This window comes from Diceros bicornis, chromosome 15, assembly GCF_020826845.1.
Source record: "Diceros bicornis minor isolate mBicDic1 chromosome 15, mDicBic1.mat.cur, whole genome shotgun sequence".
In the NCBI taxonomy this organism is placed as follows: domain Eukaryota; kingdom Metazoa; phylum Chordata; class Mammalia; order Perissodactyla; family Rhinocerotidae; genus Diceros; species Diceros bicornis.
This window is the reverse complement of record NC_080754.1, coordinates 46,587,395-46,609,534: the sequence shown is the minus strand read 5'-3', so window position 1 is coordinate 46,609,534 and position 22,140 is coordinate 46,587,395. Positions and strand designations below refer to the sequence as shown.

The 22,140-nt window shown below is 33.6% G+C and overlaps 1 protein-coding gene across 10 annotated transcripts in view; it reads left to right on the top strand.

The window, feature by feature from the left end:
• Positions 1 to 21,857, top strand: part of NAALADL2 (N-acetylated alpha-linked acidic dipeptidase like 2) — a 1,285,146-nt gene extending 1,263,289 nt beyond the window's left edge. For all 10 annotated transcript variants that reach the window (XM_058556330.1, XM_058556331.1, XM_058556328.1 and 7 more), the window contains one exon: positions 19,295 to 21,857. In XM_058556330.1, the coding sequence (XP_058412313.1) occupies positions 19,295 to 19,493 (199 nt within the window). In that variant the 3' untranslated portion in view covers positions 19,494 to 21,857. The remainder of the gene's footprint in view (positions 1 to 19,294) is intronic.
• The last annotated feature ends 283 nt before the right edge of the window (positions 21,858 to 22,140 follow it).

Below are 22,140 nucleotides of genomic sequence, written 5' to 3'. Positions count from 1 at the left end.
TTGTATTTTCTTTAAATTAAGAAGCAGTTGTACCAAAGTCTACAGATTGGACTTATATCTCAATTTTATTTCATATACATTTTTTGGAAAATTTTATGTTATAAAATCTCTCAATAATAAAATCTCAATTAGTTGCTGTTTCTTTCTTCTTTTCTTCCATCAAAAGAAGCAGGCATTTAACAGAGACACAATGGGTAAAAAGGGAATAGAGTTAGAGATTATGAAGCAGATACACGAAAGTCATATCTTTGTTTTTTAACTTGTATCTAGAACAAACAGTGTCTTTATTATTCTCTAAAAATACCTGCTGGTTCAACACTATGTTGTAACATTAAAAGAAACACAGATTTTAAGTGTTCAGGGTAAGTGGAGAGGTGCTTACCATCTGTGATCAACTGCCTCTTTTGTTAGAAAACATCCTTAGGCAAGTATCTCTCATCATCTAACTTGGTTTTGAAAGAGAATCATTGTCCTAGAGTAGGGAGGAAAATTTATTTGGGGTTTTTCTATTGACTGAGCTGTGAATTATTTTAAGTTTGGGGTTTGCTATACTCTGGCAGTTTGGAAAAAGTCTATTTTTTTGTTTCCTTTTGCAGTTTTTTCTATCTATCAGTCATGAGTTTCAAGTTTAGTACTTGTTGAAATGTTGCTTTAATATAAGTCCAAAAACAGAGAAAGATATTCAAATTAAAACACTTTCAACTATGTACTTTTCTAAATCTTAGCTCTGTTACTTAAGGGCTGTGTGATGTTGAGTAAGCTAATATCTCTGTGCAGTTTCTTTCTCTATAAAATGGGTATAATAATGATACCAATTACATTAAGTTGTTTTGAAGATTAAATGAGTTAAAATATGCAAAATACAAACAGTATTGCTGAGTATATTGTGGGAGAGGAAAAAAGACCTTTTTCTTCTACTCTTCTGAGTTTACCAGCTGGGACCTGACAAGAGACAGATTAACAAGAGAAAAACAAACAGAATGAGAAAAACAAACAGAATTTTTTAACACATGAAGCACACATGCACACAAGAGCAACTCAGTGATCAGTAACTCAAAGGGGTGGTTAGAACTTGGGCTTATATAGCATCTTAACAAAGAACAATAAATTTGTAGAAAACTGACAAGACCAAAAAAAAAAAAGGGTGTTAGGCTTCCAATGATGGCAAACTCTGGGAAGGTAAATATGTGGGGGAAACTAATGGATGATGAGGGTTGTTTTAGTAAGATTTGTTATGTAGATTCTTCTTGGTGCCGTCTCTGGGCTGAAAAGAGTCTAGGTTCATCTCCAGTGATTAAGAGTTTGGAGAGGATAGAGAGCTTTCCTATGTCTACAGTTTCTCAGTTGTCTTCAGTTCAAAATAATTCTTATGCCAAAGTGCCATATTTTGAGGTGGCATTTTCTAATCCCCTACAATATATTAAATGCTCAACAAATATAGCAATTATTATTATCACCGTTATTAATTTATGCAATTTAATTTATTCTGTATCTACTTGTTAGAAACCCGGGGAAATACACAATGGACAAGAAACTCTCTGTTCTTGAGGTGTTCTGCTTAAGGAGAGACAAGTTTCCATCAAAGGGTAGCAATGGTGTGTGATCAGTGCTGTGATGAAACCATTAGCCACACGCCATGGTTACACTGAGGAGAAATCAACAAACTTTGCTTGGGTTGGTGGCAAACGTGAGTAGTTTGGGATCTTCTCTGAAATTCATCAAATTTGTGTTCCAGTTCATCCAGACCATAAGAAACCTGTCCTCTCCTTAGTACTTCTCAGAGTTAGTAGCTGGACCTCCTCCCATACTCCAAGTCAGAAAATATAGAACTTTTATTCACTAATTTACTGTGATCCTTTAAAAATTACAAATAAAGAGAATCTGCTTTTATCGGTCTACCAATGGACCTGGACACATTTTCCCTGATACTTAAAGTTTAGCAAAACATTTTCACAAACGTGTGTTTCTGTGTGTATCATCCTTATCAGACATCTGATTATTCTAACCTGCATATGTATTTTATAGTAGTCTTTCCTTTTTTAATTTATATATGCACGTACTGAATATATATATATATTGAAAAAAGCAGCACTAAGGAAGTAGAGTGGTTACAACAAAAGTGAATGGGTGGCATTTTTGATAGTTAAAGGTATAGTCAAATATAAAAGGGCAGGTGGTTTTATTAGTACAGACTCTTGCAGGGGGTGATATATATCTTGACAAACCCTTAGAAGTAATCTATTCCTTGTTCCCTGAAAGTTCCTTTTGAATGACCTCCGTCCTGGGCAGGAGAAGTTATCTGATGATGTCACAGCCCTATGATACTAAGGACAAAGTCAGTTGAGGATTAAGTGGGGCGGAGAGGGGTATGTGCCCAAGGAAGAAAAACTCAGAAATGTCAAATAATAATAGTAGCTGCCATTTATAAAGTATTTACTGTGTGCGCCAGGCACTGGCTAAGTACTTTACATGTTTTAGCTCATTTAATTATTATAAAAACTAGACTAAGTAATATTTCCCGTTTTTAGCCAGTGAGGAAGAAGAGTTTCAGAGAGGTTAAATGATTTTAATGTGCTCCAGATCGTATTGCTGGCAGGTGGCGGTGATGGGTCAAGAAGATGGTGTTGTTGGAAACAGCATGGATTTTAGACTCAGATGGATATGATTTTGATACAGACATTTAGTATTGCCTTCATATTTTTCCATTTCTCCTTATTGTTGTAATTACTTTTTATATGTATTTCATAGTTTCTTTTCAAATATTTACCTTCTTTACATTATCCTTCCTCCTTCAATAGGACAAATATCACAGTGGGTCCTTTACAGCATTAAGCGTATAAGCTTAAGTATCCAGGTGAACCTCACACTACGCAACCAAGTAGGATAAGTGGTGTAATTACAATTTCTGTAAAAAAAAAAAAAAGTCCTATTTTGATCAAATATAACAAGAGTTAAGATTTGGAGATTACTCTTGAAATGGAAAGAAGAGTGTGGTGATTTGAGAATAGATACCGTGACAGGCTGCTATGGAAATGTTCTATAGTCTATAAGTAATGTAGGGCTTTCTATCTTCACCTAATTACTTCAGTGCCTGTAAAACAACATAATCAGCCCTTTATCTCTTAGAACATAATACACTTGTTTAGTTTGCACTGTATTGTATTCTTATTGATTTGTATTACTAATAAATGTAGTATTTTACAATATAACAAGCAGCTTAGTGTTCGGTTATATGATTTAGGAGGAGGGCATACAATTTAGACTTTTTTCTTCATAGTCCTGTGTCCAGTGTGGGGCAGATTACATACCTTCTCTCTCTCTCTCTCTCTCTCTCTCTCTCTCTCTCTCTCTCTATATATATATATATATACACATACACATTTGTGAATATATACAGATCTCTATTCTTATACACATGTACATATATAAATTTATATATCCATATATTTACATATACACACATGTGTGTACACGTACATCTATCTCAAAAGATGTATAGGCAAATAATAAATACTTAAATAGCAAGAACAAAAAAAAAATGCTTCCAAAAAACTGTCAGACATACAATTTTCTCTGAGCTGATGCTTTATTTGTTAATAAAACCACAGAAGGGCAAAGCTGGTATGGTTTATCCTCAAAGTCTTCATTTAGTCACAGCTGTTCAATAGTAACAATAACAATTGTTATCGCTGTACCTCATCTCCATTTGGAAAGTGAATAACAATTTTCAAATTCCATTGAAAATCCAAAAAGAAAAGCAAAGTTTACCTGCCTCTATGGGGGTGGGTAGAGAAGTTCAGTGAAAAATGTAACATGTCAAAATTTTACAAGATTAAGAATAAGACTAGACATCATTAAAAACATTCTATGATGAGTATATCTATATCACAATTATATGACTTACTTTAAGGATTAAAATATCATTACTTTTGCTCCTGTCATGTGTTTACTTTGCCTTTGGGTTCAACTATTCTATAATCTTCATTTTTTTCAATAGGTAACTGAGAGATTAGTATTGAGGCTAATTACTGACTGTAAGCTCCCTGCATGCTTTGTTCTGATAAATAATTTTCTTTTTATTTTGAAATAAGTAATTTGAATTTTATAGTGAACACTGATTTTTAAAGGATGAAATATTTTAAAATTCAATTAAAAATGAAAACCTGAATAAAATTGAATATGCACTTGTTTGAAATTTATATCCTCTTACCTTCTAGTTATTTCTCAAAATAGCAGAAATTATTATATTTATATTTATATATATATATATATATAACTATTTCCATTTGGTTTTAACTGGAATTTTGTGAGTCTTTCTAAATTAATGGAAAAAAGTAAATCTATATTATAGTTTAATTTTAAGCTAGAAGCCATTAGTATTGATAGTTATTGCTAGTTCATCATAAAGATATATTTCTTGGAAAAATATTGACATCTTACTCAAATAATTATATGAAGATAAAGAATTATCAAATGTAATTAATTATGAAAAATAAAACAATATAAAATTACATAATAGGCTATGATATCCATTCAAATCTTTATCAGTCTATCACTTTTCAATATCTTTACATTTTAGACAAATGATCTCCAACAACTCTAAACTGTCTCTTTTTGAGGGAGGGAAGACAAAATATACAAAATTATTAAAAATTTATTTTCCATTTTAAGATCTTGTGAGCAAGAAAAACTGGGAGAATTCTTTAATGTCAGGGTTTTGTTTTGTTTATTTTAAGTATGTTAGCCACATATGCAGAAGACAATAGCTCTGAAGCTATTCACTCTTTCTCACTTAACTCAAGACTCAAAAATCACTTTGGAGCTAATACCACTTTTCTAACTTCTTTGTATCCCACATAGTACATGGTGTTTAATAAATACTTCATGAATGAGCTCTCAAGGTACTTTTCCTTGATTTCTATCGACTTCTACTTTAAAATTTTTCCTCGATTTTCTTAGAGATGATGAGATTAGTATGGTTATTACCGCGTTCTTTCTTCTATTTCTATCCAAGTGTCTACTCTTTTGGATCTGTCTTCTTTAAGTGTTAAAAATCTCAAAATTCCATAGCCTGACCATCATATACTATTTAATCATCTTATTGTACTTTATAACAGCCATCTCACAGACTACCCGACATTTACACAACTTAGACATATTCTACCACTAGAGGTCTTGGCTTTTGTATGGCTCAGAATTCACTTAGTGATGTTGTTTTCAGAATATCTGATTAATGTGTTTGTCAGAACATTCATTAAGTGTGGAACAACGTTTCAAGATGACTTGTATCCAAATGTCCAGTGCAAAGAACCAATTACTTTTCTTCCTCTCTGTTTAGGTCCACAGTTCCAAAGAGTTCAGTTAAGGACTGCATGTATTATTTTTTGCATATATTAAATATTAGGCTGCAAGAAAGAAGGTGGACATAGATTAACGTAACTAAACTCACTGAATAAAGTCAATTACTTCAAAAACTAATTTGTATTTCAGATAGTGACACATATCTTGTAAAGGAGCTAATTAAATATCCATGAAACAGAGTTATTTATTAAAAATACACATAAATTCTAATTGTTTTCTTTAAATATAATTTAATTGATTAATAACAAATTGGGCCATTGCTTAAATAAACAGAGATGACACAGTCTAGAGCACCTAGCAAAGGGAAAATTTAGCAGTTGTTCAGTTAATTCAGATTTATAAACATGGAAAACTAGGGAATTTAGAATATAAAATTTAGAAGAGATTACTGGCTTGACTCTACCTTAATTAGCAAAACCAAGTAATTATGACTTTCTCCCTTCATTTTGACAACTTGGAAACCTATGCATTATTACCAAGAGAATGGGCTAAATAATCTTAAGTGAAGCAGGGTCTATGAACAGGAGTCAAGTAATGACAGATCTCTCTAATTTTGGGCCCCCAAACTCCCTCCAAGCCATTGTCGATCTAGTACTTCAAGCCACAACCACCAGTCAACGAGAGCTGGAACTCAGGATGATACCTATTTGCCTTCCTAATCTTTAGGAGTAAGGGTTTTACTACAGACTGCCCAAAAGTAAACATCCTTTTATCTGACACAATCACAACCAGTAAATGATCAAATGTTTGAAAAAGCAGTTTATTTTCATTGAAACATTCATTCCTAGTCTTTTGGTATAGGACCAAGGACTTTTCTTTGAGTACTGTTCTGAGGATTGGAATTCTAGATTTGCTTTCCTGTTTAAGCCACACTAAAGATGCATCATCTAAGATTTCCAGTTTTAGTTTACTCATCCTGGAGCAACAAATAAGCACTTGCAGAACAATCTGAGTGTAGATTTTTTTCTCCATTGTCACTATACTCTTCCTCCTGTTAATAATCTTCATTTTATCAATTAATACTTGTGAGTCTTTCGAAAGCATTCAGGTTCATTTTCACAGCAATAACTTTCTTTCACCCTTAATATGTCATTATTTACATAAGGTTAATTAAATCATGTAATTTTGTATGGAATAACACACGTCACTGGAAGAAACCCATTTGGGAACAAAACAAGACCTCTTGGTAAATGTAAAACTCACTGGAGGGAATTATTAAGTGTATATGGGTGTCACTCATGAGGGAGCAGGAAAAAAAGGCAAACCCTTTTAAGACATCTCAGCCCCATTATATCTGAATCTCTTAAGCAGTTTTAAAAGTTTCTCAGGTTATTCTTATACACATTCAATTTGATAACCCCTGCTGGAATATTATGGAGCACTTGCTACCAGTTATTATAAGGGGGAAAAATACCATGCAGTAGAGCAGCAATCTAGAGGGTAATTCCAAGAAAATCTTTTTGAAATACACTTTCCCTTCTCATCACTAGTGTACTAGAGATTTGTTTGGTTGCTGTTTTAAAATTTATTTTTGACTGCCTCAGAAAGTTTTTCCTGTATGAGGGGAATTCCCTGTGAGCTTGATAGGAAGCAAGGCAGGGTCTATCTCCCCCCACAGCAGGTAAATGGGTCCAGCTATTTTGTTTCTGAGCTAGGGTACAGGCATGTGACCTAAGCTCAGCCAATTGGATGACCTCTCTCAGGACTGTAAATCTGAAAGAAAGTGAGGAAAGATGTAGGGGCAGTTCAAGATTATTTATGCTAATTGTGGATCCAGATTTTGGCAGTAGCAGAGCAAATGTTAAGAGACAGCACTGCTGCCGTGGTGGAGGAGTGCTTTCAATGCTGTGGTGGCAGTGGCAGTGTCTCAAACATCACTGTCCTAAACTTATTGTTCCTATAGCAGGATCTTGGTGGTACCCTGTGATACTCAGCTTCTCTTGGTTACCACCGATTCTTAATATTTTCCATCAGTTCTATAAACTGTTACATATATATAATAAATTTATTGAGAGTGTGCATGGATTTATATATATACACTTTTTTACATATTTTAATAGGTTTATTTTTTCCAGTTTTATTGAGATATAACTGACATGTAACACTGTATTCGTTTAAGGAGTACCATATATAATGGTTTGATATATTTGTATATTGCAAAATGATTATCACAATAAATTTAGTTAACATCCATCACCTCACATAGTTACAAATGTGTGTGTGTGTGTGTGTGTGTGTGTGATAAGAACTTATAAGATCTACCCTCAGCAACTTTCAAATACACAATACAATATTATTAACTATAGTCACCATGCTGTACCTTACATCCCCAGGATTTATTTATCTTATAACTGGAAGTTTATGGAAGTTTGTACCTTTCTTATAACTGGAAGTTTACAGAAGTTTGTACCTTTTCACCACCTTCACCCATTTCCCTTCTCCCCTCACCCCCTCTCCCACCTCTGGCAACCACCAATCTGTTCTCTGTTTCTATGGGTTCATTTTTTTTAGATTTCACATGTAAGTGAGATCATACAGTATACACACTTGCAATAAATTGACTTTTTCTTAAGTTAAACGTAATTGGTTTTTTACTGGTATAGTCAAATGCATACTACTTTGAGCTGGGTACCTGTGGACCCTCTTTAATGCTCTGACACCCGTGACTGAGAGTGCAAATGAATGCATCTTCTTTTAGAGTTCCCAAAGCAAAGAACTGACATTTCTACTATTTACTCACAGTCTGGATTCTTTTTTTTTTTTTTTTTTGCGATCAACTACAACATAATAGAAATTTGCATATCTACTACTTATATTTGAAAAAGTTAATAGGACTTCAAAATTAGATGATGTTAGTTTTTTTAAAAATGTGCATAGTAATTTGTATATAGATCCATTTGATTACAGGTATAAACCACAGCATTTTATTTCCTTATACTAGCAAAAATAGTTACAGATAGTAATACTCCAATAAATTGTGAGCAAATTTACTCAGCTAGGGAACAGTGCCAGAGAGTTCCTTTAAGACATTATTTTTTGTTACATTTTCACAGTGAGTGTTTAGTAAGTTGACATGTGTAACGGTTCTGTAAAATATGAAAAGTAATCTTTCTAGTTTTTTAGAGTAATTTTACATTAAAACATTCCTCCATTAAATACCTTCAACCTTTGTGATCAATGATCATAGCTTTAATAGGTCAATCACTCTACTTTGTACTTATTTTTCCATCTAGCTAAAATTAAACAAAATTACAATGTTCTGTTGATTTTGAAGTTTTTAAATCATCTTGAATCATATTCTTGCTATTCAAGAGAAACCATGCATTTCTGACCTCAAGGCAGTTTTCAAATGTCAACTAAATGAAATATCTAAATTCTTCAGGTCAAAAAAAAAAAACTATCTATAGTTATTAAGGAAAATAGGTATATGATTTTAATAACTGTATAATTAATAAGTATTGTATATCTGGATTCATTTGATTGAAAGTAGCATAAAACCCTACTCAAATTGGCTTAAAGAGTAAAGGAGCTTGATTCACATAATTGAAAGTCAAGAGAAAGAGCAGATTTTAGGTTGGTTTGATTCAGCGTCTCTAGCATGTGACCAAAGAATAAGTTTCTTTCTGTCTCTCAACTCTGCCTTCCATGGTATCATGTCAAGGCTGATTTTTCTTCTGTTGGAAAAAAAAGACTGTACCATTTACAGATTTCGTTTTCATAACCCATACTATTCAAAAAAAGAAAAAAGATTAGCTTTTGGTGGGGTCTCTCAGAAAAGTAAGAAACTACTGGTCTTACAATCCTGCAGAAAATCTTCCTTCATCTTTCATTGCCAAGGTTTGGTCATATGCCTCTTGTTGAAATAATCTATTTGGTTAAAGAATTACCTTATGCTGACTTAATTACAACTGTGTTATCTGAATCAATATTATGGCAATTGGAATCAGAGGAGCCAAGTTAAATTGATACCGTTAGGATCTATCCCTGTAGCTTTTTCCGCAAACCGTCAGACATACAGTGAACACGGCATAGATGATTTATAGAGTTTGTACTATATGCCTATAAAGAGTAAATGATGCAGTTAGACAAGATACACAAAACATTTATAACAAAGCAGTGTTTTCTAACAGTCTAATATACACATGGAATAAAATTAAAAGTTTTGTAAAATATAAAATTAAATAATATCATACTATATAATATTCTAAATGCATTATATGGACAATATGTTAAAATAATATTTTAATTTATTCATTATGTTCTTGGCTTTCAACATAGACTGTAAACTTCTCTTTTCTATCCTTGAGCACCTAACAGTGACTTACTCATATTAGATGTTTAATGAGGGCTGAGTTGAATAAGCAAAAAGATCAATATTGGCTCAATTACTCACTTTATTTAAATAGACACAGCCTAAATTATAAACTTTTGCCTTAAGAGTGAACTTTTCAAAACAAATAGTTCACATCCTTTTCATTATTGGAATCACAAAATGAATGAAAAAAAATAAAGCTGAATTACCTATTTCGTTTGATTTTGTGGCCTCAGCATTGCTGTTTACTAAAGGTAATGAAGGTAAGGAAAGAACAACGGAGAAAGGGAAAATGCAAATATTTGGAGTATAGATTAAAGGAAATGCATCCTTCTGTTAATTGTCAAGTGCCTATAGGGTATTCAATTGAAATTGTCCTTGGAGGGTGACAGATCCTACCTGCTGATAAGTAGAAATTGAAATACTAAGAGAAAACAAGTTCCAAATAAGTTACGAAAGAAGCATCATCTAAATATTGAAGTTTAGGTCCTACATATAGTTAGAGATAAGATGGAAAGAAAACAGCAGGGATGAAATTGAAATAAAAACAAGAAAACAATTACAAGAGTGTGAAAAAAAGTGGTCAATTGTGTCAACATCTTTAAATTTTGGAAGGAGCTAAGGATTGTGTTAATATTTGTCTGATTTCTGTGTCCCCATTTGATTTAATGGAAAGTTTCTGAGTGCAGAAATAATATTTGTCTTTGTTAATAAACCATGAAGCACTGTGTGGTTCAAGGGGATCTTCCTTGAATATCCTAAAAGATATCCCCTTTCTCAGGAAACTTTAGAAACAGTATAGTTAGATGGACTAAGGAGTCTTGAGATATTAACTGTGTAGAATACAGTTGTTTACTCTCTCTACTGTTCTCTGCTCTATTTTATACATGATTGTGATGGAAATAGAATCATTTTTTGTCCATTTCTTGGTCTGTATCTCAGCAGGATGATCCATGTTAAAAACAACAACAACAGTATGCTGTGATGGTTACCTTGTTTTTTTTGTTCAGTGGAAAAATCCCACCTGGCACTCGAAACAAATTTTAAAACTTCTAATGATTCAACACAGATATCCTAATTTTGTAATGCATATATCATGAGGACTGTTTGGCATGATTTTCCAGAAACATCTTCTGAATTCAGCCAATCATTTAAAGAATTGTCAAATCGACATCATATATTGTAGTCTGTCCATGGTATTGAGAGAATAGAGAACTGATGCCTACACCAACCTAAGCCCTTCCTTTCTCATAAGGAAGAAAAACGCTACCAAATTATATCAATTATCTTTTGCTCCATTGAAAATCACCCCAAAGTTTAGTGGCTTAAAACGCCTATTTATTTGTCCATAATTCTTCAATACTGCCAGCTAGATGGGTAATTCTTCTGATGTGGGTGAGCTGGGTATCTCTTGGTTGTGTTTATATCTGTAACCAGCTCTTCTGTTGCCAGCTTGGCTGGGGGCTAGTTAGTACAGGAAGGCCTCAGCTGAACAACTCCTCTCTGCTCTATGAGTTCTCTCTTTTTCTAGCAAGCTAATCCAGGATTGTTCACGTGGTGGCTTGGCAGGGTTCCAGAGAAAGACAGGAAGCACGCAAAACCTTTTGAGGCATAGGCTCACCAAATGTGCCACATTCTATTGGTCAAAGCAAATATTAAAGCCAAACCAGATTCACGAAGTAGGGAAATAGACTCCATCTCTTGGTGGAAGGAGCTGCAAAGTCATATTTTGAAGTGGCCTGCATACAGGGAAAGGAATAATTGTAGCCATTTTTGTAAATGATCTACCACACATGTCTTTCAGCCTCAATTGTATACAGAGTGAGTTTATGGCTTGACAATATCTACAATGGTCTTAATTCTCATTCTGCTTTTGCTAATATAGACCAAATTCAAATTTAACTGAAAGGATATTTGTACTATAAATAGTGGCAACCATGTATTTTGTAAATTCTCATGGATCTCATAGTATCCAAGTCAAATAATCTTTTCTAATGTTAATATAAATACAGCAATCCATTGTTAACTATGGAGTACAGTTAGTATAATCCTTAAAAAGAGTTAGCAACAATTGTAAGAAATTGAGCTGGTCTTTTCTGTCTGCCTTCAGCTTGTATTCCCAGTCAATTTTGAAAGACATGACTTATTATTTAGAGTGATTTCATTTAGGAGTTTCTCAACGTGGGGTATAATAAATGTTAATTCAAGTTTAGAATGGGTGGCCTCCTGTGCCCATTTGTGAATATAAGAAGGAACATTGGACAGAGAGTCATCATTTCCATCATTAATTTGCTAATTCACACACAAGGAAATGACTTATGAAGACTTTAGATGCTTTTGTTTCAAAATTCATTTTCTTCAGTTTTCCTTTGCTTTAGTTGAGTGGAAAAGATTTGCCGGTTGAGTAAAGATGCTTCATCTCCTTCACTGTTGCTGCTGGGACTTATTAATTAGGTTTCTGAGTTTGGCACTGCTCTGTCCTGGTCACCATGACGTGTCATTGAAACAGACCCATTAAAATGAGTGATGTGTGTTGTAATTTCATTAGTGTCATCAATAATGTATTACACTTTCCTTTAGCAGTCTCTTTGTGTTGTGTGTGGGTCAGGATGACGGTATGAATTACATTTGTAAGATCCAAATTGTTACAGATGAGGGAAGATAGGCATGAGGGTGGAATTAATGTTACTTTAAACACGATAACTACTAAAATGATTTCAATTAAATAATATTTCAATTAGGTCTGATGACTCTACATGCCGTACTGAGATACATGTTGTGTGTATGCAAATAGGATGGTGATTTATTGAATTAATAACACAGTCCATTCTTTCTGCAAGGAAACTTTTCTGAATTGGATTAAATCAGTTGTGTGTAAGAGCAAGAATGGTTCACTAAGGAATCTAATTCCCGGTGGTTGTAAAGGACAGACTCTTGACGTGGAAACTCTTCAAGTATATTTTCTCACTTTCTTTCCATTCTTTTTTCCTGCCAGACATGTGCCTTTTGGCTAGCGTGGGATCAGAATTTGCCACCCCAAAATGTGTCTCTTTGGCTTGATTATTTTTAAGGAAAAAAGACTCTGAAAGAAACTTTGGTCTTTCCCTTAACTGCGTAAAAGAATTTAAGATAGATGGCCTGTTCCAGAACAAGCCATCACCATAGATAACTCTGGGTAGCAGACTGGGAGGATCCTTGCTAAACCCATTTTTATCAAAGTTCTCCCTCTCAGGTCACATTGTCTATAGATGGCCCAGCAAACATTTGTTTACTAAACATTTGATTTTCCATCCTCATGTGAATTGCCTTCCTCTCCTTTGAAGTTCCAAACGCTACCCCCAATATCCTCCTTTGTCATTAGCTGAAAATGGGATTTAAGCTGGTGGCTTCTGCCATTTTGGTGAGTTCCTCAGTTTTTCTGAGTTTCTCCCGTGTATGCATGTTATTAAACTTTGTTTGATTTTTCTCCTGTTAATCTGTCTCATGCCAATTTAATTCTTAGACCAGCCAGAAGGACCTAGAAGGTAAAGGAATAGTTCTTCCTCCTCTACACTAGCTTTTGGTCAATTCCCAGTCTACCCTAATCTGAAAAATATGGGTCCATAACTGAGAAGAAGAGACATATTTGGGTACTCTGATAGAGTATGTATTGTTGAAATCTTAACTCCATTTAACAGAGGTTCAATTTTGGTGACATTATGTGGGAATTTCGTGTAAGCTTTGACTTAGAAATTTCCATCAGAAGCATTGATCTAATTGAAATATTTAAAAAGCATTTGCATATTAAAAAATGATACAAAAATAGTTTTAATCCCCAGAGGTACTCCTGGGGTACTTAGAGTTAATGGTTGACTATGTAACAAAGTTCTCAGAACTAAGAAATATATGGAAATACATGTGATGAAATGTAAAAACATGGCTGGGTTTTTTTTTGCCTTCCATTCAAATATTAAAATTAAAATAATATCATGATATTTTTTGGGAAAAGGACTCCGAATACAGAAATTTATTTTATGTAAGCAGGAAGTTAAATGGTTTTTTGGTATGCAAAAGAGAAATAGGAAAAGATAAGCTACTTCTGAAAGTCAGTAGAAGAAATTATCCTTCTCATGAAAATTTAAAGAAGATATTTTTGTTATCCCCAATTTGTTTTTAAGGTAAAGCGATCTATCAAAGTGAAAAACTTTTATTATAATAAAGATCAACTAACTTAAGTTATATCAACAGCTACCCAAAATGAAGGTTTTCTCTTAAATTATGATGAAAGAATCCTAGTCAGTTATCTTCAGTGAGAATCTTAACATCTCTAGTTTTATGCTGATTTGTATCCAATTTGGGTAGAAATGGATATGAGTGTTTATCTTACATAAAAGCTTGCCACAGCCTACTACTTGAATCATGTAGCATATGGAAAATGTGTGTAGCTCCTTGTAGATTTGCACAAACCAAAAAAAAAAGATCCATTTCTATTCACGTAGCTTGTTTACAGTCATTATAAAAGTATGTTACTGTGTTGCTTACTAGTTAGGAAAAGCAAATGTCGACACATTACAGACTCCATTGCATTGGTCTTTAGGAAATATGTGTATTGCTTTTCAGTTAAAAAAACAACCAGTAATTGTATTTCTTGTGCTTTAGACCTAAATATTCTTTTTAGAATGTATTTTTATTCTTCCACATTATCTCTCTTCTAGATATTTTATAGTAGTTATGCCTGAAACTTTATATAAATGTATTAGAGACTGTGCTCATGCTTAAATGAATTGTCATTGAGAGATTAATCCTGTAACCTTTATGAGCATGTTTTATTAATAACATCTTATCATTGAATTGAATATTAATAATATTTAACATTTAATAACTATAGAATGTGTATGTAGGAATATATTTTGTGCCAGTGGATTTTGAATATGTGGAAAAGTCACTATAATAGCCCAAAAATCATTAAACATGCTCCCCATAATATATTAATTGCATTGGCACAGCTCATTTAATGGGCAGTTCTGGATAACAAAGATTATAATATTTTTGTTTGTCAGCATGCTGAGCAATATGCCTTGAAGAAATGGAAGTATTTGGTACAGTGTTTGAAAATATCTACTGCACTCTTAAATTCTGGAAATATATTTACCATGAAATGATTTATAATTAAACATGAAACTGATAAAGTGGAGAGAGAGAATTCAAAACTATGAATATTATGAAAGGTGATTAAATATGTTTATTATATTAATTTAGTTATTCTTATTGGTAAAGCAGTATAAGTTATTTACAAAAGAGTAATTTTTAAATGATTGAATAATTAAAATATATTTTAAACTATTTTTATCCTCAAAATACTTTAATTATTAAACCATTTTTTATCATATATATTTGTTTGTTTGTTTAAATGGTTCACTATGAATTTAAATGTGTTTGATAGGTATCCTGACACTAAAAACCCACTCCTTTTCTTTTAAAATAGAAATTAAGAAAGATTATGTTAACATGAAAAAGGTAACTTTTGTGTAGGTTCTGTCATGTAGGAGAATATGTGGGACTATCTGAGGCAGTTTCATCTCCATTTGGGAAAATTTCTTGGTTGTGTCAAGTTTCCTCTATATTATTTGGTTTCTTTTATTTTTTCCTCCTTTAATAATATAAATCTAATAAAAGTAATGTTTGGGGAAACTTTCATTAGATGTTTTGCTAATTCTCATTATTTTGTTTAAGTCATTTTGATATAGTCAAAACAACTTAACATTTACATGTAAAAAAACATGTATACATATGTATACGTGCATGCACATATAATTGCTTATATGATTACTTGAGTGTGGTTTAATGGCTTCTTCTGAAAATCTCTTTACTTTTATGAATACTGTGGGAATAGGAGAAGGGAAATCTCTATTTTAAAGAGTGCTCTATTTCTGGAACTAGATCCAAATTCTCATAGTACACTCACGACCAGAGCTTTGCGCACAACCCACTTCCCACTCCATTTGGAAGATGTTTTTCTTCTTCTCATATCCAGAGAGTATGTTTCTTAATACTAATGATAAATAAATGACAAGCAATAGGATATATTGGAGTATATGAGGAAGCCATTTGGTGGAAAACTAATTCGGCCTGACCTTGTTTTTCCAAAAGGGTCTGATGTGGCCTGTTGAGCATGCATTGTATATCTGCTTTAAATACTTACTGTGTCCCAAAGACAAGAACAATGCCCTTAAAGATAAGGATGTAACTTTCCCCACTTCAGCATTTCTTTAAGGATAAGCATCTCTCCCTAAACTAAGGATTAATTGCTGACCTTCTGCTCTCCCCTTTTGACCACTGACCTCCTGTGTTCACTGAATTGCTGTGCTGCCAAAGCAATCTCTCGTGACTATTGTAAAAGGGACATTCCTATCATATGTGGTGCGTGCTCTTTCACGGTATATAACCACTCTCTACATCCCACTTCTTTGGAGTGCTCCATTCCTTTGTGAAAGGACTCTCCCGGGCTATATGTTCCTCAGGGTTGGCTCATAATGAACTCACCCCAATTTTGATTTATAGATTGGTTATGGATTATTTGTGTTGACACTAAGATTATACCTGAATTTGAGTGTTTAGATCTAGAGAATATCTTTCTTGCACTACTCTGTTTAATTCATACAATGCTGAGTTTACTCATAGGCACAATGATCAGCATATTGGATTATTAGGGATAGTTCCCATTTCAAATCATCTGTTTTGAAAAATCATTGAAATAACCTCTGAATTTAAGGATCTTCTACCCCATTGCCACTGACTCCAATGTATTCCAGTGTACTCATAGTCAGCTGAAATTTTTCTCCAAAGACATGAAATCTGTTATTATTAAATTAGTTAATGCTTAAAGTGCAAAATAACCTGAATTGATATAATTTACACTGACATTATTGAGAGTCTACTAAGTTTCCATCACTAAACTAAGCCTGATAAAAATTTAAGTAAATTAAATCACCATGATTGAAGACCTCCTATGTTCACAACACTAAATTAGACCTGATAAAGAAGTACCATATTTCTCAACCCTGACATGTAAAGCAATGATATCACAACATATCCTTGAATGGATAGGGATCAGGGTTCTACAACAGAGAATAAAAGACATTGAAAGGATAAAGACTTTTCTTCTCCATCTTTGGAGATGGAGATCATCAGAAACCAGTGTATATGTAAGGGAAAGAGATGACTTGCAGGTTCTGGCATGAGTGATGAGGTGGATTTCAGTGTCCATTCACCACCACAGAGCACAGAGTGGGAAGGACAGGAGAGGCTGAGGTTGATTAGATAGGTAACAATGATCTAGAACTCTATATAACACTGAGATTAGCACTAGGGAAAAATAGGAATTGATTAAATTTTGTACTGTGGCCCTCACTCCATCTTCTCACGCTTAGCTGTCACTGTGTAACTCACATGTTTGTCACCTTTCATCTGAACTAAGTGTTTCTCCAGGCTTTATATTACAACCAAAGTGATTATTCCAAAATAAAATCTAATAACCTTTCTCTCTTGCTTAAAACCTTTTACTAGTTTCCAATTGTCCATAAGGGAAAGTGTCATCTCCTTAGCTTGGTGTGAAAAGCCCTATGTGATGGCATGGCTTGCTCTCCCAGCCCTTCCATTCTAGCTGCCCACTCTGGCCTTGCAGTCTGTTCACACAGAAACGCTGGCCTTGATCCACAGAGAACACCAAGCTGTTTTATAAATTTATACCTTTGCATGTGCTATTCCTCCTGCATAGGGTGCTGTCTCTGCTTTCTAGCTTGTTTCCTTTCCTAAAACTTTGTAACTGGTAATTCCCATCATCCTTCAAAATGAAATTTAAATAGTTTCCATCATGAACTTTTTTTTGAACTTTCCCTGTGGCAATCCTTCATCTGCTATCACTAGACCTTACATTTCTAATACGACAATTAGACAACTGTCTTTTAATTATTTACATCTGCCTTTCTTATTAGACCATGGAATTTCAGCTGTTTCAGCTAGTTTGAATTGGGAATAAGTCAAATGATGCAATAATCCGTAGTCTTCTGACAAAATGCATCTCTTTCTATCTATCAATGAAGAAAAGGAACCGCTTTAGACTTGCCCAAGGGCAAATTCCTCTTTCTCAGAAATTTGGATGAATTTCAGGGCACCGTCTTATTACACACTCCACATTTATGAGAAGGTGGTATTCTAAATGTCAAATATACACAAAAGAGGAGAAAATAGTATAATGAATTGTATTATCCAGTTTCAACAATTATTAACGATCTTTTTCCACCTATACCGTCCACAGCTCTACTCTCCTGTTTCCTCTTAAATATTTTGAAGCAAAAGCCAGACATGATAACCTTTCATTTGAAAATATTACTGTATGTATTTCCAGAAGATAAGGATACTTTTTGAAAACATACTGATGATACCATTATCACCTAAAATATTAACAATTCCCTAATATTAACAAATTTTCAGTTAGGATTAAATTTTGCACTACTTCTCATTTTTAAACAGTTTGTTTGAATAAAGACCTAGTAAAGTCTATACTTTGTGACTAGTTGATATGTGTCTTTTAATCTAAAGCAGTAGTTCTCAATTAGGGGTAATTTTGCCCTTTAAGGGACAATTTTGACAGTCTGGAGATATTTTTGGTCTTCACAACTGCCATGGAATGAATGTTTGTGTCCTCCCAAAATACATATGTTAAAACCTTAACCCTAATGTGATGGTATTTAGAGGTGGGGCCTTTGGGAAATAATTAAGATTAGATTTGGTCAGGCAGGTGGGCTCTCATGGTGAGACTAAAGCTCCTATCAAAAGAGGAGAAGACGCAGGACCTCTCTCTCTGTGTGCATGCACCAAGGAAGGCAGTGTGAGAATATAACCAGGAAGAGGCTTCTCACCAAGAACCTGACCGTGCTGGCACGCTGATCTCGGACTTCCGGTCTTCAGAACTGTAGAAACAAACATTTGTTGTTTAAGCCACCCTGTCAACGGTATTCTGTTATACTACAACTAAAGGAGGGGAGCTCCTGGTATCTAGTGGGTAGAGGCCAGGGATATTACTAAGCTTCCATCAGTGCACGGGACAGCTGCCACAATAAAGAATAATCCAGCCTCAAATGTCAATAGTGTAAGGTTGAGAAACCCTGGTCTAGAGCTTCCTCCTTCATCTATTTTTATTGCAATTTATTTGTTGAATAAACTGGGTCATTTGTCCTATAGAGTTTCCCACAGTCTATTTTGCTGATGACACACTGTGGTATCATTTAACTTATTTCTCTGTCCCTCATATTTATTAGCAATTAGATTTAGAAGCTTCATCAGATTCAGATTCAATTTTTTTTTTAAGCAAAACTACTTTATTCTATTTCATAGATAGTACTGTGTACTTCCGTCAGGAGGCACATAGTGTCTGATTCTCTCTTTCATCACTATGGGACACTTTTGATGATCAATGTCCACATCCATTAATTCATTAGAGATTGAAAAATGATACTGTGTTTTTAAATTTCTTCTTTATTTATTGCAAACATCACTGTTTCTTGGAAATATCCATTACAATGTTTGATGTGAAAATAGCATTGTGTATAAAACATTTATGCATTTCGTATTTCTTTTTAGAAATATCCTATACCACCTTGATGAGAAGAAAAGCCAGTTTTCAATACTCCTGGAGGCTTCGGAACACTGCAAGTCACTTCCATCAAATGAGACCCTTCAAGAAGCCCTGTCAGAGGTGTTGAACAGCATTAATTCAGCTCAGGTTTACTTCAAAGCAGGACTTGATGTGTTCGAGAGTGTCTTGGTTGGAAAGAACTGAGACAACTCTCAACATTTTAAAAAGTTTGTTTACAATTCCTTAAGCAAAAGCTCTAATATAACCAGATTTTCTGAGATTGAAGACTCCCCCCCATGGCTTTTTATACAAGTCTAAAGCTATTATTACATTGTATTTTTTAATGTACATATGAAAAGAGCATTTTGCACATTTAATATTTTTCTTATATATAATTTCTGAATATGTAAAAGCAAGTTATTGAAATAATACTTAAGATTTATCTATTAAAAAGAAATCTGCTGTATTTTTATATATATAAAATATTTTGGGGGAAAAGTTCCAAGAATTTCTGGACAATCTTCACTCCTATGGATAAAACACATAGGAACAGAAGTTATTCCCTGTGTTAGAGCTGTTAATGACCTAATTTCTGTAATGGAAATGGAGAGTTAATGTGGTTTCAGATTAACTTCACTATTAAGTATTCAATATGAAGAATTCAAGTATTCTGACCAAGTGATTGGTTGACCAAAACCACTTTGAATGTTTCTATTTTACGAAATGAAGTGCCTGTTCGTAACACAACTAGATGTAGTAATACACTGGTTCTGAAATTGTTTTTTTTTTTTTAAGTGTTAATGAAAAAAAAGAGCCATAAACATTCCAGGGGAAAATCTCCAGGTAGCTGCACAGAGCAATTTAAATGCAAATTTTTTCCTAACAACTTATAAGGTGACTAGCTTTGAAACCTCTAATTTGCCTCAGTTGATTTTGTAAAAAATTCAGGAGTGATGTATGTCTTATGAGGGACAAACTATTTCTTATTTCTTCTTCTGTTGTTTCTGTTGGAAGCACTGAAACCTAACTACTCGAAATGAAAGCATCTCACATTCCTCTTCCTTCTTGTATCTTTTCTGCAACTCGTTGCTGTAAGGCAGTTTTCACAGAATACCATATAATTTCCACAGGAAAGTAACAAAGTTTCTTTTTGAAAACCCAAAATATCTTTAAAAGCATCAAATTGCTATTTCTGCCACTGACAAAAAGGACTTACTATGAAAGAAACAGTTGTTTTGATCAATAAAAATTTCCTTAATTCTGTAAAGAAACTTTTGATATTTTTTCCTTCTTTATCCTTGATTGTAATGAAGTTGAAAACATAGAAAATATTCGTGCAGAATTTTTTGCAGAAAATACAGTGTTACTATAAGACTGTGTCTTTCCCATGCTTCAATTCCTCTCTTGTGGGAAATGAAGTTTTTCATAACGATATTGTCATTGAATGGCCCTAGCATCCACTATTCCCTACAACCCTAGAACTCTATTAGGTGATAGTTTAAACTTTTAGCTTACCTTTAGAAACATTCTTCTGGTATTGAATAAAGCAATTCCTCTCAGGAAACATATCTTCAGAATATTTCATGTGAATTTTCTCTACCTAACACAACATGCAAATGCATTTCCCCCATTACACACCACTAAAGCAACATTACAGACAGTGCCTGTATGTCTAAGAAAGTCTTCACTTTTTATGGATGAGCATAAACCTAATCTTAGTTTAAAGGAAAGCTAAAGTTGAGGGGAAAGAATTAATCAGTATTGATTAATTGATTTATAAGGGTCAGCTGTTCCTACCATAAGTAATGTTTATACGCTCAAGGCAAAGAAGAGAATTGAGGCAATTAGCTAGATAATTCAAGCAGAAATCCATTTTCATCTGAATTGCCTGTGTGCACATATTTTTACATGAGAAATGAAACTACCTTACAATTTTTTTTTAAACCAATGTACTTGTTTGAAAATATTTGCACGTTGAGGAGCGTCTACAGGAAAGAGCTAAAGGGATCAGGCTCCTGCGCACCTCAGCGTCAGTGCCCTCTGCTGCTCCACAGAAATCAACAACAGAAAAGAGGTGGGAACACAAGTGAGGCACGAATCATAGAATGCTTTATACCAAAGGATCTTAAATATTTAATCAAGCTTCAATGTGTTCATTCTAGTTCTTCATTTGGAGTTGAATTTAAAACAAACAAAAACAAGTAATTATAAGTTTGGTAGTTTATCATCTTAGAGCAAAATCCTAAGTAAATTCACTCTCTTAGTCTGTAAGAGCATTGAGAGCACAAAATATATTTGTACTTTTTGTTCAAAGGTTGTGTGCCTAGGTAAACCACATTGCACAGATGAAAATCTCAATATTATGTATTCTTCACCTCTAAATTAACATGCTATTTGAAAACTGAAGTTAACCATGGACTAACATGTTTTTATTAGTCTATTTAAGAGATTATGTGAAGAAGCTAAATTATAGTTCAAACAGATGTCCACCAATTCTATAGATGCTGCTTTATATCTTTGACTGCAACAAACCCCTTAACTAGGAATATTACTGCTATGGTATGGGTTCCTCCAAATTTATATTATTTTATTATATATTAATTATATATATATAATATCTTATTATTATATTATTTTAATTTTTCCCCAATAGATCCAAGTAAATAAAATTCTATGCAAGTTAATAACAAGTGTTTTTGGTGAATTAGTAGTAGGTTTAAATTGTTCCTGAGACGTCTGGGTGCCTGGTACTTCTCATACTCCTTCATACATGGAATTGTGCCAGGACATAGTGAATCATAAATGGTTATTCTCCCAAGAAAACGTGGCAAATGTGCACCCCTGAAATTTG